Source organism: Rousettus aegyptiacus, unplaced genomic scaffold (assembly GCF_014176215.1).
Source record: "Rousettus aegyptiacus isolate mRouAeg1 unplaced genomic scaffold, mRouAeg1.p scaffold_m13_p_12, whole genome shotgun sequence".
Taxonomy (NCBI): Eukaryota; Metazoa; Chordata; class Mammalia; order Chiroptera; family Pteropodidae; genus Rousettus; species Rousettus aegyptiacus.
Window position 1 is genome coordinate 9,613,474 of NW_023416287.1, and position 27,552 is coordinate 9,641,025.

General features: G+C 49.2%; 1 protein-coding gene across 31 annotated transcripts in view; it reads left to right on the forward strand.

The window, feature by feature from the left end:
• ZMYND8 (zinc finger MYND-type containing 8) overlaps window positions 1–27,552 on the forward strand; it is a 105,448-nt gene that overhangs the window by 69,957 nt on the left and 7,939 nt on the right. For 21 of the 31 annotated variants that reach the window (XM_016121198.2, XM_016121207.2, XM_036229315.1 and 18 more), the window contains 8 exons: window positions 6,739–6,891; window positions 9,391–9,903; window positions 14,530–14,913; window positions 16,868–17,058; window positions 21,504–21,584; window positions 23,296–23,374; window positions 25,096–25,335; window positions 27,025–27,185. In XM_016121198.2, coding sequence (XP_015976684.2) covers window positions 6,739–6,891; window positions 9,391–9,903; window positions 14,530–14,913; window positions 16,868–17,058; window positions 21,504–21,584; window positions 23,296–23,374; window positions 25,096–25,335; window positions 27,025–27,185 — 1,802 coding nt within the window. The remainder of the gene's footprint in view (window positions 1–6,738; window positions 6,892–9,390; window positions 9,904–14,529; window positions 14,914–16,867; window positions 17,059–21,503; window positions 21,585–23,295; window positions 23,375–25,095; window positions 25,336–27,024; window positions 27,186–27,552) is intronic. The other 10 variants (XM_016121210.2, XM_016121216.2, XM_016121215.2 and 7 more) reach the window with 2 other exon arrangements.

The following is a 27,552-nucleotide window of genomic DNA, read 5'->3' on the forward strand; positions in this document are numbered from 1 at the left end:
AAGGGGAGGGTATTGTCCTAGAGGCCTTAAGGAGACAGCAGCCCGGCCTTCTCTGCAGTTTGGCTTTCTTGGTTTCAGTTACCCATGGCTTAGCTGAGGTCTGAAAACATTCAGTGGAAAATTCCAGAAATAAACAATTCATAGGTTTTAAATTGTGCGTCATTCTGAGGAGTATGATGAAATCTCCGTCCTGCCCGGAGAAATGAATCCTCCCTTTGTCCAGCATCTTCACACAGACTATGCCACTGGCCCGTTAGTCACTTAGTCGGCGTCTTTGTTGTCAGACCGTCGTGGTATCGCACTGCTGTGTTCAAGCAGCATTTACTTGCCTTAATAATGGCCCCAAAGAGCAAGAGTGTAGTGATGCTAACGATTCAGACATGCCAAAGAGAAGCCATAAAGTGCTTCCTGTAAGTGCAAAGTGAGCACAGTCCGGTAAGATTATTTGAGAGAGGAAGAGACCACATTCACATAACTTCTATTATTCTATATTATTATAATTCCATTTTATCATTAGTTATTGTTGTTAATCTCTTACTCTGCCTAATTTAGAAATTAAACTTTATCGGAGGAATTTATGTATAATAACACAGTATAAGTAGGGTTTGGTACTATCTGCAGGTTCAGGCATCCGCTGGGGGGTCTGCTGAATGGGGTGTTTAGGACGGGACAGGTGGCCACCTGGGTGCAGGGCGGTTCCATTGTGAACGCACAGCCTTTGGTGGTCAGCACCTTCCTGATTCATCTCGTCCTGCAGTACCATTTTCAGGTGGAGAAACTGAGGTACCCAGAAGCTGGCAGGGCTGGCGCAGGCCTGTGTCTCCATGGAGGCCAGTGCCTCGTTCACCCTGGGCCACCTGTTAGTGCATCCTGGATGTGATTGGACAGTCAGGTGGTGGCTTTAGGGGCTCCAGTTCCGATTGACTGGTGGGAATTCCTCATTTGAACAACGGGGCACCCATTTGCTTCCCTAGGGAAGGCTCACCGTTCTCGGGAGGGTGGTTTGCTTCCTCACATCCGCCTCCTGCCTCCACACCCCGAGAAGAACTGCCATGCAGAAGCGTTCTCACGGTCACGTTTCCTCTCTGCCATGCGTGGCAAGAATAACTGCTTTTCCCAAACCAGGCAGGCTTTGGGCATCCTCGTGACACTGTGGGCCTTTGGCTGTGGCCTGACTCATGTGGGGAATGCAAGATTTGTTCCTGTCATGTGTTTCTCGGTGGGTGGGCACCGCGGAACCCGAGCCTCTGTTGCCGAAGCTAAGCTCCCCGCTAGCTCTTCTTGTCCTGGGACATGCCTCGTTTTGTCAGTGGACATGAAAGCATTGGGAAGGCGAGTGTTTTATGGGATGGGATGTCAATCACCTAATGGGAAGAGGATCAGGTCGGGACCCAGGGATGGGTAGAAAAGTCGCAAAGCGGAGGGAAATGCTAAATAAATAATTCTTGAGCATCCCACAGATGCTTTACGGGACTTGATTTTTATCTCATCTGTTTGAGCAGAGAGAAATGAGACAGCGCCAAAGATAATGACAGTAGTAAATCTAAAAAAACAAAACAAAACAGTATTTAACTTAAAAATTTATACTTGCAAAGCAGAATTGTAGAGTCGAAAACAGATCCGTGATTGCTGGGGGTGGGGGAGGGGGAGGGATTGACCGCAAATCACAGAGGAGTTCTTTGGCAGAAGGAGTTCCTCTGCATTGTGTGCGGTTACACAGATCTATGCAGGTGTTAATATTCGTAGATCTGTATTCCCCCAAAAGGGAATTAAAACTATGAAAAAAAAAAAAAAAGCAAAAAACATGACAACCTTCAAGGTAGGTAATGCCCCCATTTCACGGAAGTGGAAACTGAGACCCAGGGAGTTATGTACCCAGACCTGCTCATACGTAGGTTGGGCTCTTAACCCAGATGCAGAAAATGAAATGCTGCGAGACGGGCCCTTCACCGTGCCTCTCGCGCCGTTGGGTAAGTAGGCCAGGGGTCAGGGGGCGAGGTGACGAAGCGGAATGGGCCGTCACAAGGAGGACGAAGGACGTTTCTTAGGAAGCAGCTCCTGCCATTTCACCCCCGAATTCTCAAGAAAAATAGAAACCCAGATTTTTATGCAAACTCTCCTAGTTTTTAAAATTCGGCAACAATTTCATCAAGAAACAAAAACTACCTCGGGCCAAACAAACAGAACTGAAAAGAACAAAAACCAGCCCATGGGTCATCCATGGTTACTTAAGTACGCTTATAATTACTTTTGACGCAAGATGGGGGACGGTTTCTGCAGACCGTTCTTGCCCTGGTTGGCGACACACGGTCCCTCATTTGCTGTCTTGGGCCTCTTCTCTTGGCTCCATACAAGGAGCCTGGCCCTGGAGGATTGCTGTGTCCCCTTCTGTGGCTCCAAGGCGATTCTAAATAAGTCATAGATAAGAATGAGTTGGTGAGGCTAGGAAAGAGGAGGGGGGCCTGTTCCTTCGCTTCTTCCACATTCCTGTTTGTGTTCTCTGTGACTTCCCTTACCTCTCTTACCTCACAGGGGATGTCTGCTGCGGGCCGAACAAGCAAGGTGCCTTACTGCTCTCTCACTTCTCTCTTAAAGACTTCCTTCCTTCCTTCCTTCCTTCCTTCCTTCCTTCCTTCCTTCCTTCCTTCCTTCCTCCCTCCCTCCCTCCCTCCCTCCCTCCCTTCCTTCCCCCCTTCCTATTTTTTTTTTTGGTGATGAATGCACATAGTAAGAGAAGTTTCGAAGAATAGTCAGGTGTTTAACGAAAAGCCACCCTGTCTGCCACCTCTGATCACCTGTCTGTGCCCCCCTCCCCACAGGTGACCACTTTGCCTATGTTTAGTCTCCGTGGAGAGCTCTTGTGCATACATATCAGTGGTTCTCGAATGGGGTGATTTTTGTTCCCTAGGACACGTGTGGCTATGTCTAGAGACATGTTTATTACCACTGGGGTGTGAGCGCTATTGGCATCCAGTGGTTAGAGGCCAGGGTTGCTGCTAAACATTGGCCATGACCCTTTCGCTGCCACCCCCCCCCCCCCCAAAGACCTATCCAGCCCCAAATGTCAATAGCGCCAACATGGAGACTCCCCACGAGCACATGTATGTGTTCATCATCTGTGTTCCATTTCCTTCTTTCCCGTTCCAGTGCCCAAGTGTTCTACTGAGTGTCACTTATTTCATCAGACAGGTTGGCTTTCCGCATCAGGACACAGAGATCTGCTGCCATTTTATTTTAGCAACTGCATTGTGATCCATTTCAAGGAGAACTGTCACTTTTAAGGTGGCACCTAATTTATTGACGCTAGGTGGTTTTCCGTTTTCGCTGTTGTAAACAGCTGCAGTGAAGACCTTTTTGCCCATACGGGGCTGTATCCAGAGGATAAATTTCCAGAAGGGTACTTGCGGGTCAGAGGCCTTGTGCAGTTGACATTCTGAGGGACGATGCCAAATTGCCCTCTGGGGGGGGGGGTGGTTCTGATTTATGCTCTCTCCGGAAATCAAAGATGATGCCTCTTTCTCTAGTGTGGGTACTTTTTTCCCTCATCTCTGGTTTCCATTTATAGCCTGAGCTGTCTTCCTATCATCTGAAAAGTTCAAAATGTTGGCAGCGAGGGTAGGTTGTGAAGATATTCCCGATATAGAAGGGCAGGGGTGGAAGGAGTCCTCAGAAGCGGCTGCGAGCTAAACGGGAGACGGCAGCTCTTCTCCCTGTGGGGCTGGGGGAGAGTCAGACATGGCTGAAAAGTTGCAGAAAGATAATTCCGTTAGGCTGACCTCCTGAAGATCTGCTCCCAGGGACCCGATCCCAGCCCCCTCCTGGCTTTTGGTGGTTTCTTGTTAGAATAAACGGTACTTTATTGACTTGGGCAATAAGCTTATTTTGTAAAATGAGATGCTTTACCTTTTTTTAAAATTTCTGTTGATTATGACTAGTCCAGAGTTCAGTCTTTTTAGGCTAACGTTACGAGATTGCGCGAACTGTAACACACACATGCACGTGATCATTCCGGTGAGATGTAGGTCTCTTTCTGTGAACCCTAAGGTTTAGACGAGTGCTGCTATTACTGCAGGTAAGCCAGGGTTAAGGCAGATCATGAGTTTGCTTTGCTCTCGTGGAAGATTGGTGCACGACAAGGCTCTCAATCTTAGCTGCCATTAGAATCACACAGGCATATTTTTTTAAAAAGGCCATGCCCAGGTCTTTCCCCCAGGTCAGTTAATTCAGTCTCTGGGGGTGGCGGTGGATTTTTTTAAAGCTCATTTTTTTAAAGGTCATTTCAGTGTGAAGCTGTGTTTGCAGTCACAGGGACTAGAACAGGGGATGACACATTGTACGGCCTGCAGACCAAATCTGGCCCCCCACCTGTTTTTTACGAATAAAGTTTTATTGGAACACAGTCACACCCATTCGTTTACAGGTTGTTGTTTCTGTTCACTTTTGTGCCAGAGCCCGCATGGTCTGCAGAGCCCACTTTATTCTCTAACCCTTCACAGAAAAAGTGTGCTGACCCCTGATAGAGGAGCTTGTGTTTTTCAGTAGCCGCTATATGGAATCTGTTAACCATGTAGGATGTCATTGATCATCTGGGCGGTGCCCCTCCCCCATCCCACTTCATGGAAACTTTTTTGGTGCGATCCTTGTAACTTATGCTCGCAAGGGCCGCCGTTTCCCTCTGGAATCCATTGTGCTTCCTCATTTCAGAGAGCAGAAGTTATGAGGCAGACCTCACGTTCTTCCGCATTCGCTCTCCTGTTAGCAGCTCAACTGTCGAAATCCTTAAGCCTATTCATAAGCTCTTTAATTGAATCTTTTTGTCTTTCTCTTTTCCTGGCCCTCGTCGTCCTCCTCCTCGTCCTCCTCCTCCTTGCCATTTTATTACTGTTTCACTCTGTTCTCTTCGTAAGGTGCTTCTCAAGTAAATGTGAATGAGCATTCTTTTTCTGAAGTGGCAATGTCATTTCTTTGAGCATCTTCAGTCCTAGTGCTGATAAGCTCTCTGAGTAGCCCCTGATCAGCATAGAGTGCAAGTGCGCACACAAGCACACACATGCTCACATGCATGTGTATACACACATACGATGCTCACATAATACACATGCACATCCTTAAATACATACACGTGTGCACACATGCATGCAAATGCTCACGCGTAAATGTTTGCACATACATGCATGCAGTGCTCACATATGGATATGGTTCATAGAGCCTGTTCTTGAATGACAAGGATGTTGTCTCTGCTTCCTTTGGAATCTCCATAAGTGTGGGGGAAAGGCCCTTCCTAATCTCAGTGGAGATGTTATTATGGTGATAAAGTCAAGTGGGAGCAATTAGTTACTCTGGTCACCTATGAGTGTTGGGTGGGGCATTGGGGAAGCCACCTCTGGTCACTTAAAGGGACGCGTCTCTGGATATGCAGTGTAAGGGAGTGCCCTGTTCCTAGGTAAAGGAGAAGGTGTGTGACTCATGTCGGAAAACAAAAAAGAATCGAGGGGAGAGTGTGAAGGCTTCGACCAGCTCTTGCAGTCCAGCTCTGAGTCCGTAGCTCAGGCCTCTAGCAGCCTGGTGGGCATTGGTGGCATGTGCTCCCATCTGGGAACAGGCTCAGAGGTGGCTTTCCCTCCTGGTCCTTGCTTTGATGCCACACGCTTTCTGACTAATCTTCTGGGATCGGTCCCGGTAGGGAAGATGCCCACATTCTCTGCTTGGTGTCGGGTGCAGGGGATGCTGGAGAGTGACGGGCCGGGGTGAGAGAGAGGCGTTGCTCCTGCGTGTACAGCCTCTCATTGCCTTCTGGACCTTGGCAGCCACCTTAGTTTTGCCCCCTTCTTATGTTTTGGGGACACTAGAGGAGGCAGCAGAAGAGGTAGAGAAAGAATTCAATAAATGCAAACTTTAAGGACCCTTTGCAGAACCTGGTTCGATTGGTGATATAAAGAGCCCACAGCAGAAATTGGGTGAAGGCGGGACCCCTGGGCCTGAGCCATCATCAGTCAGAGAGAGGCTCCTTTCTGGGATCCATGCAAGGAGCTCGGACTCTCACCTTCGGGAGAGGACACAGATTCACTACCCAGGGCTCATCTAGTCACCTTTCCTCAGATGCTGTGAGCCAAAGGGAGGTGCAGCAGGCTGGCAGGAAGGAAGGTCTTCCTCTCTTGTACTTGCCCTCTCTTTCTCGCTTGAGCTCCAGACTAGGGCCAGACTAGGTTCGGGCTAGGTAATAATGAAAAGTGAAGCCTCTGCAGTAAACGAGGAGCTGGGGCCCCAGGAACCAGTGTGTGCTCTGAGGGGCTTGGCGTCTCTCTTGGATACAAACCATCTCTGATCTGGGCCTGGAGTTGAAAGCACATTCTGCCCAGAGTTGCTGTCACTTTATCTGCTAATTGAGATTGAGCCTATTACTGTAACCTTTGGTTTTCGAGATCCCAAATGATGCTGCGTTCCACAGACAGCCATCTGGCTGGGATTGTGCATTTTTGAAATATTGAAAGCGACCCAGGCAATTGTATAGCGGGACTGACGAAACCTGCCAAGTGTTTTCTCAGGCTATTATCTCCCAAGTCAGCCCATGTCATCGAGCAGATGATACTGTCGGGACAAATGACAGAAATGTTTAAGGTTTTGCACCCTGCTCTCATGGTCTGAAACATGCATTTGCCAGAAGGAAGCTACACGATGAGCGTTGTTTGTTCGTCTCTCCAACACCTGGCCTTACGAGGGTGCGATGGTGTCTTCCAGATCGAAGCAAGGCTGAGATGGACTTGAAGGAGCTAAGTGAGTCGGTCCAGCAGCAGGTCGCCCCCGTGCCTCTCATCAATCCCAAGCGGCAGATCCGCAGCAGGTTCCAGCTGAATCTTGACAAGACAATAGAGAGTTGCAAAGCACAATTAGGTATGTATGTCTTTTAAGACTCACTTTTATCGTCACCATCATCGCTATTTGTGGAGATACCTCCTGGGTGAAATCAGAGTTGGATTCTGGCTGCATCGAGCAGTTGTTTTAACCTTGAGTTGCTCGTTCAACTAAAATACATTTTAACTCATGGCAAAATCGTTCAGATTTGCTGGGTAATTGTTCCGATGGGCTCCTTGAACTCCTCAGAGTTTATTCTTTGGTGGTGGCGGCCTGCAGACCCGGGGCGCAGGTTGTAAGACAGTTTGGGAGCAGAAGGGGCCTCCTGCGTTTGCCTCTGCGCCCCCTGTCAGTACTTATTAGCATCTCGACGTCAGGATGCAGTGTATCCCACAAGTGTCCAACACAAACCCGTCCCCTCCAGACTGGGCCCTCCCCACCTGGCAGACCCGACCTGCTTCTGTCCGTATTGCCTCCCTTCCTCTTCCCTTGTGCTGCCTGCCTTCATGCTACCTACCTGAATCCTGTCCCTAAGGCTGAGCTCGGTGTCATCTCCTCCAGGAAGTCTCCTCTGACTGCCCTCCCCATCTGCTGGCCTCCTTGGTACTTGATTGCTCGGGAGCATCAGTGGTCTTTTGTGTGGGGGTGGATACCCTTCCCAACCCAGACTGGAAGGTCCTCGTGGGCAGGGAGGTTGCCTTACAAAGGTTTTCCTCCCCTTAGGTACTTGGTCTTATGTACACACTAGTGCTCTGGAATATTGATTGAATAAGTGAATAAAGCCATGAGGGCATTTATAAAGAAGTGGGGGTTGGCTGGGCTTCAGGAGAGAGAGCCAGGGAGCTGTGGGTGGGAGTCGTCAGGCTGTCAGCAGAGAGCATTCCTTTTGGGTTACCTGTTCAGTTAGAACATTGAGTGGCAGGGATGAGGTTTTGCAGGCCATTTAAATATCCCTCTTGGGTCCTTCCATGTAGCTGGCCTAACTCCTTGATTTATTGCTATCGTTTATAAGGATCTTAATATTTCGGTTTACCGAAGTTTCCTGTGCAGCCTGTGCTGTGTTAAGTAAGTGCTGAGCAGCGATTGTCCTGGGAGGTTGATGGTATTATCGGTTCCATTTTGCAGTGAAGAAACTGAGGCTCGGGGAGGCGGATCACTCATTCAGGGTCACGTAGCTAATAAAAGGAGCAAGATTTCGGTTTATATCCTTTGGGCTCTAGTACCCTAGCTTTCCCTGTTACACGACTTTCTGTCTGACCATCAGCTGCACTAACACAAGCCCTATGACCCAGAAATCATACCAGATCTGGGTTTTATATTTTGACTTCTGTCTGTTGATGGCTCTCGTCATTTTGCAAGTTTGCTGTCAGTGTGTCTGGGCCAGGATAGTGACCCATTGCTCTAGAGTGAAGGCAGTAAGAGTGGCTTGGGATTTTCCCTTTTCAAAATTTTTGGATATAGTATTATTTGCGCACTGCCTGATGACGCTCATCGCTGGGAGCAGGAGACGTAAGTGGGTGAAATGGAACTGTCGTTAGTAATGATGCCTCTGCCCATTCTCGTTTGCGTGTATGTGAAACGCCTCCTATTTCGTCTTTCCCTTTCGATGGAGACTTGGAAGTAGGCGACTTTCCTCTTGGCTCCATTCTAAGTGCACGGACAATGCAGGCACAGTGAGTGACGTTGACTCTGTGCCTCAGCTCAGAGTGCAAGATGGGGACCGGGTCACCTGGAGACGGTGCTCCCCTCCTCCCCCAAAGGGGCTGGTGGCTTCTCAGCACAAGCCCGCCATCTTGATTTCTCTGCGAAATTTCCTGATTTGTGAATTGGGCACCAAGTTCCAAATTAAAAAACGAAAAACAAACAGTGAAACGCCCTGCGGGCCCCGCCGCAGCTTCCCAAATGAAACGTGTCCCCACAGGCTTGCGGGTCGTGAGGTTGCCACCTCCGCTTTAAAGCTTCGGCTTGTTTCTTTGTGCCCTGGACACACAGCGGGAAGGACTTTAATGCTTTGGGAATGCCTGGGAGCGGTAGGGTACTGGTGGTGAGCCAGGAGCCCAGGGTGTCGTGGCCTTGACTCTGTCGTGTGTGTGTGTGTGTGTGTGTGTGTGTGTGTGTGTGTGTGTGTGTGTCCTGGGCCAAGTGATTTCTCTGGGCCTCTTGTTTTCTATTCTGTAAAACGGATCAGTTTTAGCAGCTTATCTCTGATGTTGCCTTCCATCCCTCCCATTTTCTGTATCCCAGTTAGCTACCAACATTGTAAAGAGTTAGCTCCAGATAAATTCAGAGTCTATGCTATTGGGTCCCATGTCATCTTTGAATGTTGACGATGGAAACCAAACTCAAGTTCCGTTTGTCAGCTGTCATCAATGGCAACATGAGTTCACTGCTAACCCCACCGGGCCAGTGTGATGCAGTTTGAAATGTATTTTTTTTTTTTTTTTATTTCCAGCATTTGGCGTGGAAAATGTTTGCGTTTTTGGTCCTGCTCTTTATTTTGTGACTACGCCACATGCTGGGTTTTCTTTTTGAATTTAGGCATAAATGAAATCTCGGAAGACGTTTATACGGCCGTAGAGCGCAGCGATTCGGAGGATTCCGAGAAGTCAGATAGTAGCGACAGTGAGTACATCAGTGATGATGAGCAGAAGTCCAAGGACGAGCCAGGAGATGCAGAAGACAAAGAAGGCGGTCAGGTGGACAAAGAGCCATCTGCTCTCAAAAAAAAGCCCAAACCGGCAAACCCGGTGGAGATCAAAGAAGAGGTGAAAAGCACGTCATCGCCCGCCAGTGAGAAAGCAGATCCGGGTTCAGTCAAGGACAAGCCAAGTCCCCAGCCTGAGAAAGACTTTTCAGAAAAAGCAAAACCCTCGCCTCATCCCACCAAGGATAAACCGAAGGGAAAAGATGAGACGGATTCCCCCACAGTCCATTTGGGCCTGGACTCCGATTCAGAGAGCGAACTTGTCATAGATTTAGGAGAAGACCATTCTGGGCGGGAGGGTCGGAAAAATAAGAAGGAACCCAAAGAACCATCTCCCAAGCAGGATGGTAAGTGATCGTACAGTTTCCAGTTTCTTGATTTGGTTTCGAATGGCACCTTGCACTTGTATTATCAAAAGTTACGTGACCCTCTAACATCACCAGAGGAGGCACAACAAAGCTTTGACTGACTCAACGTCACCTAGCTGGCTGGTTACCTGATAAGACTGGGACTTAAACGGGGCCTCCTCTGGCCAATACCCAATGGGGTTGATTTTTAGTGCGGAAGTAACAAGTCTCTTAGGAACTAGTAGTTGCTTCTAGTAATCAAGTCATTTTTAGTTTAAGCAGCTTCTTTACATTCAGCATGCCCAGGCATCTCAAAGTGCGTTTTCTTACCAGAATATGAGGCCATGTGGGTAGGTGGCACCAGAATGCCAAGTGTTTCTTAGGACGCCGGAAATCCATGCGGTGTTGCGTGGCGTGCTCTGAACTGGTGTTTCGCCCCACCCCCACTGTATGTAGATTTAATTGACTTGAGTTCAGGTTTCTCAACCCTGGCGTTACTGACATTTGGGGCTAGGTAATCCTTTGTGGTGGGGACTGTCCTGTACATTGGAGAGGATGTTTAGTAGCATCCCTGGCGTCTACCCACTGGATGCCGGTAGCACCTGCCCAGTTGTGGCAATCAAAAGTGGCTTGACATTGCCAGAAGTCCCCCGGTTGAGAACGACTGCCCGAGTCTCAGCAGAGCTTCTGTTGCTGGTTTTATAGGCTGAACCGGCAGTGGCTGTCTGCAGGCCTGCTATAGACAGGGATGTTAGCAAACCCTCCGGAAGGCCCGTGGGAATGATGGCGAAGGGTGTCCTTTCCATTGACAAAGCAGTCAGCCCATTTTCAGTTTGTTTGGCAAGTGGGTAGTGAGGGGATCCCCACACGCCCAAGAAAGGCGATGAAGAATTCATTGAGGGCCTGAGAGAAATGTTGACCAAGGATAAATGAGATGATATAGCCCCATAAAACGTATGTATGTACTTTGTGAGTAACTTAAGGGGTCACCAACGTTAATTTTTGACTATGCCTAACTTGTGGCAGGAGCTAACTTCTCAGCCAAACCCTTGAGTAAGACCTGATTCTATTTCCCCTGGGCATAGTCTGGCTGCTTTTAAAAGGCAAGTCACAGACAGGCCTTTTGAGGATTTTTCCTCTGTGATTGTGTCAGAGTCTGAGCTGTTCGGGAACCCCTATTTCTGCAGGTCATCACGCGAGGCTGACATGTCTCTGGGTGTGCAGGAGGGAGAGAGAGAGAGAGAGCACTTGAGTGGGACAGGAAGGGTAGACCACCACACCATCATCCCAGAGTCATCTCTTAGATTTGTGGATGGCCTCTAAATAATTTGGTTATGTCGTGGAATGAGCTTTGAAGGACTGCCTCTCATGTTGCAGAGTAGGAATAGCATTTATTCCATGAGGTTTGAGGTTTATGGGAATATTTGGGTACAGATGGCTGTGTTTCTCTGAATGATATTGATAGATATTTACACTGTCCCCTTCTTTCTGGAACAGATCTTTTCATTGATTGGTTTTATGCTCCTTCCTCTTCCAGAAGGGATTTGTGACAGATTGACACAAATTCATAATCATGGAACAAAATGCAAATACAGTAGAATAGTGAGAGATCTGGGAAAAGTTAATATATAGAAATACATCGTGGTTCATTCTTCAGAGTTAGCAAAGTTGGGATTCATTCTGGCTCTGAGCTGCCCAGCAGTCAAAGCAAAAGAGGAAACACAGTTCCTTAAAACAGTGGTCCCCAACCTTTCTGGCTCCAGGGACCAGTGCCCCCATGAAAGTCTAATGCCTGAGGAGCTGAGGCGGAGCTGAGGCAGTGATGCTAGTGCTGGGGAGCGGCTGCAAATATAGATGAAGCTTCGCTCGCTTGCCTGCCGCTCACCTCCTGCCTTGCGGCCTGGTTGCTAACAGGCCGTGTACCAGTCCGGTGCGTGGCCCAGGGATTGGGGTCCCCTGCCTTGAAAGATCTCATATTTTCCAAACAATAAGAAAAAGAATCCAGTCGATTACTTGAAGCAGAGCTCTTCCTTGCACTGATATTGGAGGGAAATTTCTCCAGGATACCCCGAGTTTGCGGTGGAGGATTAAGCTGAAGATGATTCTAAAATATAATTCAGTTAGAACAGACTCCCAGGGGTTGGGACAAAATCAACTACCTATTCTTAATTCCAGAGGCCCCTCGCCCCCTTCCCCGATGATGGTTTGGGCTTAAAGAAGAGGCTCCGTGTCAGATTCTGCAGTAGAGCATCTTTTCAACGATGTGCTTTTATGAATTTGTTCAAGTGAAGGGCATTTTAGAGTGTGCTCTGGTGAACTCTAACATCCCCTCAGCTAGGAATTCAGCTTCTGCGTAGCATGCGAACCCTCATGATGCCAAAACAGCTTATAATAGCAAGTGACGCATGCGTAGGGAGCTCGCTTAGAGACTTGTGCTCACCTGTGACATCAACTTCCATCCTTCCCGTAAGCAGTCCTCATTTTACATACAAGACAGTAGCCAGACTCTGGAATAAAGTAGGTTAATTTGACGGGGGCGGCATCTGCGTGCTGGCCATTCAGGGAGCGACCCTTTTTTTGGGCTGTAGGTAATTGATGACATACTTACTCAGAGTTTCTAGAACAAACAGAATTTTCCAGAGCCTTTTTTTTTTTCCTCTTCATGAACCATCAGAATCTCCTAGAAATTCAAATACTTTATAGTGTCTGAATGATAACCCCCAAAGAGTGTTTTGGGCCTAGAATCTTTTCAGATTGTAAATGCCAGTTTTTCACTTGGAAAAGCGAGCTAGGTGTGATTCCCGCAGAGCTATAACCCGTGTGCAAAGCTGGCCGTTTGCTTTTACAGATGAAGAGAGAGAAAAGGACCTTTTTGTGGTTGCCCTTTGACTGAGGCAGAGGCTAGGCTAGCTAATCAATAATAATAGTGTATTTTTCGGTCACATGGCAGAAAAGAGGATGGTATTGAAGGTACTTCTGCAGGTTAGGAACCCTACCTGGAGACTGTCCCTCTGTGAGTTCTTAGAAAGGCCAGCCAGGTTCAAAGCTACCTGCGCCCCTGGAAGGGGCAGGTTCTTAACCACCACTGTTTGGCAGGTTGTCCTGGGGAAGGGTTGGGGCTCCTCACTGCAGGAAGAGCTCCCCTTCCAGTCCCACCTTGTACCCTTGCCCATGAACTTGGCTAAGGTCCCCTCTCCAGAGGGGCGGGAGGGCCAGCCAGATGCAGTAACCACCGAGAAAGCCTCCCTTGTCCGAAAAGTCATCTTGTCTTTCCTTCTCCATTTCCTTGGCGTTCCAAAACCCACAGCTCACTGAAAATCTTCCCTAGAATAATCAAGACTGAGGTCTTTTCTAGGCGTTAACAAATCTGAAAAGGTAGGCGGAGTCTTAATTAAAAGGAGTTAGACAGATGTCCAGATGTCCAAGCACGTCATCCAAGACCGGGGTGCTGACTTGCACCTGGGCTTAGTGTGTGATCCTTGCGGGGAGGCTCACCTTGCCAGTGATAACTGACCCCTGTTCTGTAAACAAGCCCTCACATCGTCACCCCCGTCTGTGCCGCTCAGTGCTTCTGGCTCTAACCTGCCTTCCGGCCCCCCTCCCTCACTGCCTCCCTCACTCACCGAAGTGCTCCCTGTTTGAACATGTCTTGGCTCATGCTGTTCCCCTCCAGAGTCTCAGCTCTGCCGGGTGAAACCCCAACCCCCCAACCCCCACCCCCCTGGCCCAGCTCCTCCCGGGAGACGTGCTTCTTCATAAAGCAGCTCTCTCCAGACTTGAGGCATTCACGTTCATTATCTTTGCCATTCTCAAGTCCTGCCTGTATATAGTCATTGACTTAGTATTTTTATTTGAAACAACTTACGCTTTTAAAAAAAGGAAACCCATTTTCCACTTCAGCTTGACCATCACACAACAATAGGTAAACCGACATTACTTGCTATACCTGTAATACATTTATCACAAGAATAAATAAAATCAAAAGGAAGGCACTCAAATTCTAGATAATACGTCGTGTCTGGAAGGTTCTGGGGTAGAATCCTCTTTAGTGTTAGGTGTCAAGGCTGAGTGCCAGGCTGAGAGCCAGGCTGAGACTTTGTCCTAGAGCGGCTCAAACGAGGTTAAAGGGATGCCTTTGTTTTTGAATGACTTAATGTTATTCAGTGCCTTGGCCCTTGGGAACCCGTCCGTTTCTTCGGGGTACATGCTCTAGCCGAAGGGGTTTCTCTACATCCCTGGGTTGACACTGACTGGGTCTTTCTCCAAGTGTCCGCCCAGTTCTGACTTCAGAAGACAGGACTCTGGTAGTGTGACCGTTCGTGCATTGCCTCCTCCTCAAGTTCACGGGCGTCTTGAGGGCAGGGGCTGGGTCCAGTTCACCCCGTTTTCCCCAGAGGCTTTGGCATGTCCAGATGTGAGCAAGTGCTCACAAGAGGAGGCCAATAGCTGAGATAGAAGGTGCTAAGTAAATAAGGTGAGGACATGCTGGGGGAGGGGGCAAATTTGGGGGGCATACCTGGACCCGGCTCGTTCCCTCCCTGGAAATTGCTGGCCCGGAGACTCCGCAGGCCAAACCTGAATCAAATCCGCTTTCTCTTTGCTTGCTTTTCCCTGTGTTGGTTTCAGTTGTAGCTAAAGCCCCACCGGTCACGACGACAGGCAGCCAGTCTCCCCCCGAAACGCCGGTCCTCACCCGCTCGTCCTCCCAAACTCCCACGGCTGGTGTCACGGCCACCACCAGCACCACGTCCACGGTCACGGCCCCGGCCGCCGCCGCCACGGGGAGCCCGGTGAAAAAGCAGAGGCCGCTTTTACCGAAGGAGACTGCGCCGGCCGTGCAGCGGGTCGTGTGGAACTCATCAAGTAAGTTTCAAACGTCCTCCCAAAAGTGGCACATGCAGAAGATGCAGCGCCAGCAGCAGCAGCAGCAGCAGCAGCAGCAGCAAAGCCAGCAGCAGCAGACTCAGTCTTCTCAGGGGACAAGATATCAGACCAGACAGGCTGTGAAAGGTACCGAGCCTCCCCTTCCGCTCTCCGTGGCGTCCGGTCCCTTTTTTTGCCACATCGACAGGAGAAAAATCATTCTTTTCTTTCCTTTTTTTCTTTTTCTTTTTTTCTTCTTTTTTTTTTTTTAGTTCCCGTTTGTTTCGTGGCCCTTGTATCCTGAAGGCCTCACACATGGCACTTGGCGTTATTTTTTAGACTCGTTTTGTAACCTGAGTTTTTACTTTTAATTTTTTTTTTCCATTTTATAAATGGTACATGCATATATATATTCTCCTTAGAAAGGGGGCGAGATATTTGTGCAAAATTTGTCCCAGTTTATGCAATTGTCCTGATTGGCCTTCCGTTTTATCCTCCTCCCTTTCTCAGTGGCCACTGTTACCTGTGAAACCTTTTTTTTTATGCACGTACACATATATATTTATATATATGACTCTCCATTAAAATACTCCCTTTTTTTTTTCTTTTTTAAAACATGAAAATGGTACCATTTTTTTCCCCCCACCCATCAGCATGTTTTGGAGGTCCGTCCATGTCAGTACACACGGCTCTATCTTATTTTAGACTGCTGCGTAGTATTCCGTAGTTTATTTAAAATGTTCCCTTATAGATGGGCATTTCGGTTGCTTCCAGGGTTTCCCCGTTGTAAGCAGGGCTGCAATGCATACCATTGTATGCGTTTCCTTGTACATACTTGTGGATCTCTGGCCATTAGTTTGGAAAGAATGAGGGGAGACGTTGGTAGCAAAGCCCGCCTCAGTGACTAGGAATTGGCCACCTCCACAAGAAGAGCTGGCACTGAGAACCGGGTGCTAAAGTTGCAGAGTCAAAATCCCCACCAGCTGTGCAGGAGGCTCCGTCTGGAGCTGACGAAGGGGCGGAGAGGGTGCTCATCTGATTGGTACCCATTGCCCAGGTCTCGTCCATGGGGAGGACATGCATCTGAGTCCTTGACTGGACTCCTCGACTGAAGCTTTCAAGGAGTGAGTGTACCTAGTGAGTAGGACTCTTAAGAGTAGCAGCAGAATAGGGGGTTGAAAGGCAGCCACATCTTGAGTCCCCCCTCCCCGCAGTGAAACCCTTCAAAGACTGGGGAGAGGGAAAGCTGAACGATCGAATAGGTTGGCGTACAGCTGGCTTGATCACCCATTTTCAAGAGTTGGTGGGACAGAACTGGACCTAGGATTCTGAGGTTGGGACAACTGGTTCCGGTCTTCTGTCTTTATGCCCCATAAGCATGCTGAGCCTTCCCCAGGGGAATTTAGGTAAGAAGAGAGGCTCATTGATGGTGTGTTTCTCCAGCTCCACGTTTTCTTGTGTCAAAGACCAAGCTGGACGCTACTTAAAGTGACGAGGACAGAATTTATTCAGTAGCCGACTATTGAAATGGGGGAAAAGTCCGGAGTAAACTGAAGCCAACTTTGATTTGTACCGAGGCAACTAGGTGTTTGAAAAGGAGAATGAGGTGGTAGCAAGGGGGTCGGAGTGAGTAGTGGGACAACAGTCAGCCATGTGGGAATTTACAAAAGTGGGAAGATGGCTGGTCCATGGGAAACCCCCCAGGGTTTGCTAACTGGCACCTATCGGAGTTCAGCTCCTGACTTCCCACAGAGGCTGGGAGACAGGGGCCCCCTCTTCAGATATTTGCCTGAACAGTCAGTTCCTTGGGTGCCCTTGAGTTTTCTCAGGCAGACACTTTCATGGGGGCTGGGGTCACCCCAGGGACGCAGCCTTGAGCTGTTAGAAGCTACGTTGATGTTTTAAGTCTTTATACGCCATGGTTGAGGCTAAGCGAGGAGGAGCCTGGCTGATGTTCGGTCAAGGAGAACAATCTTTGTCACCCAAACGTGGAAAAGCTCGCAGGGCCTGAGATCCGGGGCTTCACTCCCTCACCATGGCTTTGTGCTGGGACGGACCCTTCTCGCAGCAGTGAGGTGACCAGGACACTTTGCTTTCCTAGCTGTCCAGCAGAAGGAGATCACGCAGAGCCCGTCCACCTCCACCATCACCCTGGTGACCAGCACTCAGTCGTCACCCCTGGTCACCAGCTCGGGGGCCACGAGCACCCTCGCATCTTCCGTCAGCGCCGACCTGCCCATCGCCACCGCCTCTGCCGATGTCGCCGCGGACATAGCCAAGTACACTAGCAAAGTGAGTGCCCGCAGGCGCCTGCCGGGTGTCGGAGGACCAGCTTCCTTGGGGGACTGCGAGGGTCATGACCTCGCAGGCTTTAGCTGGTGCTGAGGGGAGAAGACCCTGCTTTTACTGAGGATCTCTAAGACTAATTCTTCCTTCGGCTCTACGTTGGAAGTGTAGACTATTCTAGACTGACTCTTACTCCGAGAGGGCTTAGCCTCTAAAGTCAGTACATAACAGGACAGTGACTCAGAATGACATTAGGCTTCAGAATGCAAGTCCCTCCTTAAGGCAGATTTTCCCTACGTGCTGGAACAAATTTCTTTTCCTTTCTCAGATAATAGCAGACCTAAGGGTCGGTTTGCTTTTCGAAGTGATGGAGAATGAAAGTGACAGGGGCTTCAGTGTGACACTTATAAGGGGTGGTGTCCATACCTAGATTTGCCCAGGAACCAAGGCGGCCCATCCTCCGAGGCTTAGTCCTTGTCGAGCGGTACAGCGGGCCAGCTTCTCGCTGTGTGTTCATTACCAGTGTTCGCTGTGTGGGCTCTTTCTTTTTCTCTCTTAATTTGCTGAGTGATTTTATGTTCACTTGTTGAATTTGGGCTAAAAAACTTGCAGTTCTCACCTCCAGGAGAATTCTCTGGAGTGACGGGCAGCAAGCACCCTTACTTGGCAGTGAGCGTAATCCCCAGAAATGCCAGCTCCCCAAGGACGGGATTTGGTCTGTTTTGCTCACTGCCAGGGCCTAGCACCGTGCCTGGCACATAGTAGGTGCTTGGTGTAGGGTTGTTGATTGAGTGCATGTTGTTCCTTAACTTCTCATCACTGAGCTTATTACTATCAGTAGCTATTCATAGTAGCTAATGAGTAATAATTTAAGCATTTAGCAAGCTAGTAAGTAGGTAATAATAATAATTTCCTCTTTACTAGTGAGAAAATTACCAGTTAGTTACTCAATGAGTAAATTAGTCTAGTTTTTAGAGAAAATGGGTGAAAATAGTTGTTTCCGGAATTCGTGAAGTCTTATGATGAAGAGTTGCTATATCATGTTAAAGGTGTAATCTTTTTTAGTCCTGGATAGTGTGAGACATAGGTATATAATTTTTGTTGGTGATTTTAAAAATCCTTCTATCTAGGTGTATTAGTTTCCTCTTTCTGCCTAACAAATTACCACAAAACATAGCAAAACAACACACATCTCTTACCTCATGGTTCCCGTGGGTCGGGAGCCTAGGCGTGGCCGAGCGCGGTCCCCGTTTCAGAACTTCTGATCGACTGCTGTTGTGATGTCTCCTGGGGATGAGGTTTCATCCGAAGACCTGACTGAGAAAGCAACCATTCTAAGCTCACTTAGGTGGTGGTTGGCAGGGTTCGCTGCCCCGAGGGCCTCAGTTCCTACCTGGCCGTTGGCTGGAGTCCACCCTCGTCCCTTGCCACGTATGCCTTCCCAGCATGGCAGCTTGCTTCATCGAAGCCTGTGACAGAGAAAGGCTACCAGCAAGATGGAGGCTACCATCTCACACAGCCTAAGCACAGAAGTGCGCCCCCTTTACCTCTGGCATATTCTGTTGGTTAGAAGTAGGGCAGCAGACCAGCCATCTTAGTGTCTAGTCTGTCATACTAGGTACGGTGACGCCTAGTGATATCTTACATTTGCATGGCTTTTACTCTGGGCCAGACACTGTTCTAAGTGCTTTCTGTATATTCCTTAATCTTCATGACTAATTGATGAGATAGCTCCTGGTATCACCCCCATTATATGGGTGAGAAAACCAAGGCCCAGCAAGGTTACGCGACTTGTCTACACAGTGAATGACCTGAGATTTGAGTGTTAGCAGCCAGGATCTAGACAGTGGCTCTGAACTGGTTTGTGAAGTCACACGCAGCCCACCGACCACGGAAGTCCAGTGTCCTCTACTTAAGATTCAGTGTGGCTGAAGAGATAATCCGAACCTTGTCTTGGGGGATAACTTTGTCTCTTATTTAGTTATTTAGTATGCCTGTCCCTCTTTTGTCTCCAATGCCGGAATTACTGTAGAGTCCCCAAGCATCACAGTAGGAAGATTCAACTGTCAGCTTGTTTTGTTTGTTTGTTTGTTTGTTTTGTTTTGTTTTTTTTGGCCATCCTTGAGGTTTTTGTCTTACCTGTTCCCCACCGGAACTAGTATTGACTGAATACTTTAAATGAAATTTTATTTAAGTTGACTTAAAATTATGTTTAACCTCATCAGATACTGTTCCTTTTGTTAAAATGAGAGCGTATCATCAGAGCGTTTCCTGGCACCAGACTGAGATTTTCTAATGTGATCTATAGGATTTCGAGAGAATTAAAGGGCAGAGATTTTTTTTCATCACTGATATAAGAAGATATCTAGAATTGCCTAAATGGTCTCTTGTTCTGCTTGCAAACTGAGCCTTGTATGTCATCTTTTGTTTGATTTGGTCCCAGCTGTCTATTTACAGATGAGAAAGGTGAGGCCCGGATCTGGCCGGTGGTTCCCACCGAGCCGTTTTTCGTAGCCATTTTTATTGTTTCTTTCTGCCTCCTCCTTTCCCCTCACAGCAAAATCAAAGAATGGAACTTTTTTCATTCGACATTTTCTTTGCAGTTAAGAAAGTGAGCACGGTGACATATTTTTGGAGCCGATGAACTTTCCTGTCTCCGAGGTGATCCCGAGTTGAAGACCCAGATTTGTGTGTTTTGGCAGAAAGGCTGCCTTTATTAAACATCGAATTTTTTGCTGTATTTGGAAGGAAGAGTGAAAGTCGGTCCACAGATTGATGATTTCTTTAGAATGGAATGTAACCATGGCGTTAGGAACGTATTAAATTTCATTCATTTTCTAAAGTTTTAAGCAATTTCGTTTTAATATTTTAAATTGACGTGGATGGTGCATTGGAGTTAGGCGGCCCGTGCAGAGTGGCTGACCGTAAAGCTGCATAAAACACACTGTTTTTGCTGGCAGCATCCCAGGGTGGCCCCGCAATAAGCGAGGAGCGACAGATACTTTATTTTATTCATTTTCCCCCCATTTGAGGGTGAAGTTGGGGTTACTGTTTAGGGGTTTGGCAGTAGTTTCACAATTACGTACCCATGTGAATTTTTCTGTAAAACTCAGACGAACAGGTATTTCTTTATGGACACCTGTTCTGCAGCGGGCACTGGACCATAGTCTTCACGTGATTTTCTTCTTCAGTCCTTGTGCACGGTCCACCTGGGGGCGCTGTTGTGATCCCTGTTTTCTGCATGGGGAAATCGAGGATCGGAGAGGACGGGTGGTAAGAGGTAGCGGCGGGGACACCTCCGGGACATCAGATACGAGGGCGCTCTCTGTCCTGCCTTCAGGCTGCAAAACGCGGGGGAGGCTCAGCAGTAGCAAGGCCAAGCCTGAGCCCTAGTTAGGGCTCCTGTCCTCTCTTCCTTCTCTTGTGATGCGGGGAGCGGTCAGCCGGCCAGTGGGAGGTAGGAGAGGAATTCGTCCTGCGAGTGCATTTGGTCATGAGATACCTGGGTGCCTGCCGTGTAGGCTTGAGCCTGTGCCACAGGCTTGCTGATGCCCATGTGGGTCAGATACAGCCACACGAACTGGGAAGGCCGCGTCCTGATCAAAGGCATTAGAATAACAAACCAGCTGCATCTGCACAATGAACTCTAGTATGGGTCTGTGAAAAGGAATGAAGTCCTGATACACCCTGCAAAGCAGATAACCTTGAAATGTTAGGCTGAGTCAGACGAGCCAGTCACAGAGGACACATACTGTCTGAGTCCATGTATATGAAATCTCTAGACTGAGCAAATTTATAGAGTTAGAAAGCAGATTAGTAGTCGCAGGGCCTGGGGGGTGGCAGTGGGGATTTTGGGGGGGGGGGATGAAGGTATAGGAGGAGCAGAGTTTCTTTTAGGGGTAATGAAAAGGTTTGCGTTGATGGTGGTGATGAGTGCACGATTCTGAATATGCTAAAAGCCATTGAATTTTACACTTTTAAATGGGCGAATTACATGGTATAGCAATAATACCTCAATGAAATTTTTTTTTTTTAAGGGGAAAGAATTGAAAAACAACAGCTACAAAATATGGCAGTCCCTCCTTTGAACCCACTGTGCTGTGCTGCTCACACAGAACACATCTGGGGCCTAGTTCAGCCTGTGGCTGTAGAAACTATAGCTTTATGGTCATGAGCTGCTCCCAGGATGTGAGACAGAGAACTTGTGGGTGACCCCGCTCTGGTTTATACCTGGGTTTCTCGGCCTCAGCACCTGTGACATTTTGGGCCGAGTAATTCTTTGTTGTGGGGGCCGTTCTGTGTACCCACTCGATGCCAGTAACATGCCCCTCCCCTCCCCTCCCCGACCAGTGGGGAACCACTGCTTTTATGCAGCGAGAGTTCAGATGTATGTTCTCTAGAAAAGCCTCAGAGAAGCGATCAGCTGGATTGTTTCTGTTTTTATCTTTCAGATGATGGATGCAATAAAAGGAACGATGACAGAAATATATAACGATCTTTCTAAAAACACTACTGGAAGCACAATAGCCGAGGTCAGAGACGACACGTTCATTCTGTTTGCTAAGAGTGTTTTGTGGGCTGCTGTGGGATGGTGTCGGGAGGAAGCTTCTCCAGGCCCGCCCTGCCCCGGCCCCTGCCCCGGCCCCTGCCCCGGGCCCTGCCCCGGCCCCGGCCCCTGCCCTTGGCACCGGCCCCGGCCCCGTCGCCAGGCCTGCTGTGCCGTTGGTAAGGGTGTTCCTTCATTGAGCCAGAAGGCTGATGCTGTGGACACATGCCCGTGCTACGTTGAGCAGTCCCCTTCTCATAAAACAGCCCAAACCAGAGCCTGAGTTGTTAACTGCTGAAACTGGAAACATGGTCTTTTTGCTCCATGTAAAATTGGCTCCTTGGTCGTCTCTGCAAGTTTGGACTTTTTTCATACCAGCGATGGAGAACGGTGGCCTTCCCATGTGAAGCCATTGACCAGTGAGGGCCTGGCAGGGTTAGGCTGGCCCTCGGGTGAAGAAGAAAACTTGAGGAATGTGCCCCGAGGGGCCTTCGACTGAGTATAATGTGGGTATAAAAGTTTAAAAGAGGCCCCCCCAAGAAATCAGTGGATCACCTTGGATATTTTTGCTAATACGACCCTCTTTCTGATTCTGCTGGGATCGTCAAATGAGAGGGGAAAATGTTGCTTTAGCAAAACCTCCCGCCCCAGCCCCCCGCCATACTGTATTCTTTTGTCGTTCCTTTTAAGAAGAGGCACACAGTTGAAAGTATGGGTCCATACAGTTTCCCTTGAAATCTTGAGTCCTACAAGATGCACGCCAGAATTTTTCAGATTTCGAGAGAAGTGATTGGCAGCCCCCCACGCTGGGCATGTTTCTGTAGCCGTTCACACGAGGTGGGGCGAATCAGGGCGTTTCGACCCCGGCTCTGCCGACACTTGCGCCTGGTAATTCTCTGCCGCAGGGGCCGTCCTGTCTGTCGCAGGATGTTTAGCAGCATCCTTTGGTCCTACCCACTAGATGCCAGGGTCCCCCTCCCGTTGTGACACCCCGCCGTCTCCAGGGCAACGCCGTGGAGGGAGAGGGAAGGGCGGCATCTCCCCAGCTACAACATTGTGATTTTTAAACACGGGGCGGGAGAGGGGGCGGACACCTCGTTTTCATTTGAGATGGAATTTTTTTTTCTCCAAATGAATTTGGCCCCGAACTTAAACCCCTCTCCCCCAAAATACCCCTTGGGTTTGCGATATTAGGCTTTGGCATTTCAAGTGAATGGCTCTGGTCCCCACCCACAACCTTAGGTAAGAGGTAAAATAGAGCTATAGTTATTTGTTTCTAGTTTCATTTTTGTAGGCCAAAGTCCTAATCAAACCTCTTAGGTGTAATTTATTATGAAACTCTGGTCTTCGTTTTCACTTTTAAGTGTCTTCTCCTGGTGCCACTATTCCTTAAAAAAGATGGACTGCTTGTATTTAGTTTTCTGGAATGATTGCTTGTGACTTTGGGTGGGTTAACCCACTGGCCTGTCTCTCTTCGAGTGTAGCTGTGGGGGGGGGGTGGTCAGCACTGACCCAGGCTGTCTGCTCCTTCATTCACTGTGTGACAGTGACCCCCTCACAGTGAGAGGTCAAGCTTCTGGGGGCCCTGCCGGTGAAGGGCACTCAGACACGCCTTTTTAAAAAAATGTTTATATCATCTATGTTTTCCATACTTATTTTTCCGGACGCACCTTCTAAGTCTTTCTCTTCCGCTGCAGATCCGCAGGCTGAGGATCGAGATCGAGAAGCTTCAGTGGCTGCACCAGCAGGAGCTGTCCGAGATGAAACACAACTTGGGTAAGGCCCGGCGAAAGGCACCGAGAAAGGTTGTGGACGGGAACTTCATCACACCTCTGGAGTCAGGCCCAGGTGGGAATTGAGTCAGAAGTAGTCTAGGGAGACCACAGAGTCCTGGAGAGGCCTGCCTGGGGAAGCCAGGTATAAAAGCAGGTACGAAACCAGGTATAAAAAACACTCTCTTCAAAATATCGACATCAGCAACAAATTAATAGTAACGACAGTAACAGCAGCTCCTACTTACTGAGCTTTTACCTTGGTGCCAGGAACCGTTTTAAGTGCTTTTTCATGAATTAAATAATTCTTTCAGAAACCCTATGATACAGGGCTCTCTCTCTCACCCTGGTTTTCAGATGAAGAAACCGAGGCACAGACGTGTTATGGAAGTTGTTCAAAGTCATGCAGCCATGATTCAAGTCCAGACTTGCCCTCCTGACCATTGAGTATTGAGTATTTGGACAAGTCCTGGAATACCGCCTCTGCGTCCCACAAGCTGCATTGTCGGCCGCTGGGCTAGACTGGATGCTCTTTCGCCTACTCTTCTGTACAAATATTGTTAGGGGATTTTCCCCCCACAGATAGAGCGGCTTCGTTTCAGACCCTCATGTAATAGCAGCCCCAGAGATAGGATGCTGGAAACCATAGGCTCTCTTTTGTTAGGGAGGCATGCCCACCTGCTCACCGGTGGTATATGTTGAAATCACACATTGTAAACTTGGATACTTATGAAGCTGACAGAAGGGAAGCCCATTGTTCTCTAGCTTGTCACCATGTGGGACATTTATTTATTTGGATGTTGTTGCTGCTTGTTTTTTCCAGTAAAGTCGAAGAATCTATATTTTTATGCAGTCTCCATTTTTAAGTAGGGACTGCACATTTGGAAAAAAAAAGATACTTGTGGATTTTTTTTTTTACTGGTCTGTTTTGAAGGGTCCACTTTTAAATTTCAGGAAGAGGATTTTAAGGAGTGGAGAAACCATTTATTTTAGTGTGCAGGGAGCTCCTAGTCGAATTGCAGAGGTCTGAAGTAAAATGAGAGCTCAGGAGACGGAGCAGTTTTCACAGTTGTCTGTCAGCATAACGGTCGGGCCACAGCGCCCTCTCTGGTAGGCTTGGCCCTTTGCCACTAAACACTGAAAAGAAAGCAAGTCTGAGTTCTGGTCCCAGCTCTGTGCCTCAGTTTCCTCACCTGTGAAAGGGGCATTATAGTAGTCCTTACTTCATGGGATTGGTGTAAGGATTAAATGAGTTGATATTTATAAAGTGCTCAGAATTGTGCCTGCATGGAAGTATTCGATAGGTAAAAAAAAAAAAAGGCTTATACTTAGGACAAAATTGAAATCGAGTTGAGTGGAAACTGGTTCGAGGTTTATTCGAAGGCTTCCCACAGGACCGACCACCCAGGGGCTCCTGGGATTGCTGCGTCGTTAATTGAGATGCCTCTCGTTTACCTTAACCGTCTTTGTTAACGAAGCTCAGTCAAGTCGGTGTGATGAGTGCTGGTTTTATAGATGAAGATACCGAGGATTGGGCGGGGTGTGTGTGTGTGTGTGTGTGTTTTACTGGCCCAGTGGGGTGCCCAGTCGGGCACCTCCGAGCCCCAGCTCACGTCTGTGTCAGAATCCACACCCTGTACTTCTTCATCCTCTGGTTTGGACACCCCCACGCCCCGCCCTGGGAGACGGGGGGTGAAGCCTGCGTCCTCTCCCCTCCCCCGTCAGAGCTGACCATGGCCGAGATGCGGCAGAGCCTGGAGCAGGAGCGGGACCGGCTCATCGCCGAGGTGAAGAAGCAGCTGGAGCTGGAAAAGCAGCAGGCGGTGGACGAGACCAAGAAGAAGCAGTGGTGCGCCAACTGCAAGAAGGAGGCCATTTTCTACTGCTGCTGGAACACCAGCTACTGCGACTACCCCTGCCAGCAGGCCCACTGGCCCGAGCACATGAAGTCCTGCACCCAGTCAGGTACTGCCGCTGGCTGCAGCGAGCGGGGTGCGGGGTGGGTGTTGGCGCCCTCGTGGGCCGGCGCGGCGAGGGTGGCTCGCCCAGCCCCTCGCCATCCTCCCTCCCAAATAGCTGTGCCTCTCACACACGCGGACCAGCTTGCGCGTGGTTGACGCCGCAGGTGCGGGGGTTTGCAACCTCTGGTCTCCTTTGCATTCGTTGGCCAAAGTGCGGCGCTTGTAACGCCGGCCCAGATGATGTTGTTTCATGTGAGTTGCAGTGGTTCTCAGCTGGGGGACATTCTGCGGCCCCCCCCGCCCCTCAGCATTGGCAATACCTGCAGACGTTCGTGGCGGTTTTAACGGAGCGGTGGTGTGCGCCTGATCTGTGACCTCTTCCTGACTAACACAAAGCAAAGCAGGTCTCGAGTCTCAGGCCAGGAGACTCCAGCTGGAAACGCCGTCTAGTTAGAATTTATTAGTAACGTTTTAAAAGTAATGTTTTCAGTTAGCTTTTGCTCGTGGCAAACGATATGAGCTTTATATGATAAGAATTAAAAGTCTCCATTTTAAAGGCTCTATTTAAATAAAAAATAACAAAATAATGTGACTAGGTAGCGTGTCTATATATAGATTGGCACAGTTTTCAAAGGTGTTGTATAAATGAAGAAGTTTGAGAGACGCTCTCTAGGCCAGGGTTGGCAAACTCTTTTTGCGAAAGCGTCCAGAGAATAAATATTTTCGGATTTGTGGGCCACGTGGTGTGTGGAAACTGCTCCGTTCTGCTGTGTAAGGCCAGAGCAGCCTCAGACGCTATGTAAATGGCAGGTGTGGCTGCGTCCCAATAAAACTTTATTTACAGAAGCAGGTGGCGCTAGGCGGCTGACTCCAGCTCTATCCTATCTCCTGTTAGTTTATTATTTTTAACCTTTAACCTTCCTTAGGGAGATGTCTTGGTGGTTGTGGGGTTTCCTTTTTTTTTCGTTTTTCTTTTATATTTTTGGAGTTTTGTAATTTCATTTCATGGGGGCACACACAGACATCCTAGAGATAAGGAATTACAGCATCCGGATTGTATTTCAGGGTTCATTCTGGAAGTGAAGGGGAGATGTCTTCTTAAATCTCTTTCTGTAGCGGAGTTAAATTCTCCTAAGTTCTGTCAAAAAGAAAAAAGAAAAAGTGTCCGGCAACCCTTTCGTGTTAGGACGAGACGGCCAGAGTGTCCTCTCTCGGCGGCGGCGTAATGTCCCTCCTCCTGGAATCTCTCTCGAATGCCCCGTTTTTGAGTTTGTCCACGTTTCTGCCGTCTCCAGGCGCCGCGCGCCTCTGACAGACGTCATGTTGCCTTCCCACGTCGGGTCCCCGTGCCTCGCCTCAGGAGGAGGCGGCTCCTTAGGGCTAAAATGGGTCTAAGACCAGACATTACGAAGGGCGTGATTCTAGATCCACAGCAGCTGGCCCTCGGTGACGACCTTCCTTTGTTCCGTGAACTGCTGTGAACAGTAGCAGTTCACACACGGCCTGGAGTTCCAGCCTGAGGAAGGCCGTGGTGCCCTGGCCGCTCGGGGCCTGCACGGAGCTCTGGCGGCTGAGTCGTGAGTTGCTTGAGCTTTGGTGCCGCCACGGGCAGAGCGGGCCGCCTCCTCCGCTGCCGGCCCGGGCTCCGTCCCACTCGGTTCACCCGTGGCTTTTCCCTCCTTCCCACCCCCAGCTACCGCCCCTCAGCAGGAAGCAGATTCCGAGGTGAACACAGAAACACTAAACAAGTCATCCCAGGGGAGTTCCTCCAGCACGCAGGCGGCCCCTTCGGACACAGCCAGCGCCTCGAAAGACAAGGAACCATCTGCTGAGCAAAGCAAGGACAGCGGCTCGGTGAGTGTCTGCAGGCCGTTGGCCGGCGACTCCGATCCTTCGGGCCAGGCAGAGTCTCAAGACCTGTCCCCATGCCTGCCGCCCCCGAAGGCACCCCGCTGTAGTAGGTGTGTGTGTCGTCGAGGCGGGGCAGTCAGGCTGCAGGTGGGGGTGACCGTCCCAGCGGGCAGGGTTCCTTTCCACCAGTGGGCTTGCGGGCAGGGGCAGAGGAACGTGGAGCCCAAGTGGACATTGGGGTGACTTGGCGGCTGCTTCCTGGCGACTCTCGAAGGTCAGAACAGCATCGTCTAGCCGAAGCTTCCGTGACGGGGAGCGCGTTTGGTGTCTGCTCTGTCCGGCGTGGTAGCCGCTAGCCACCTGTGGCCGT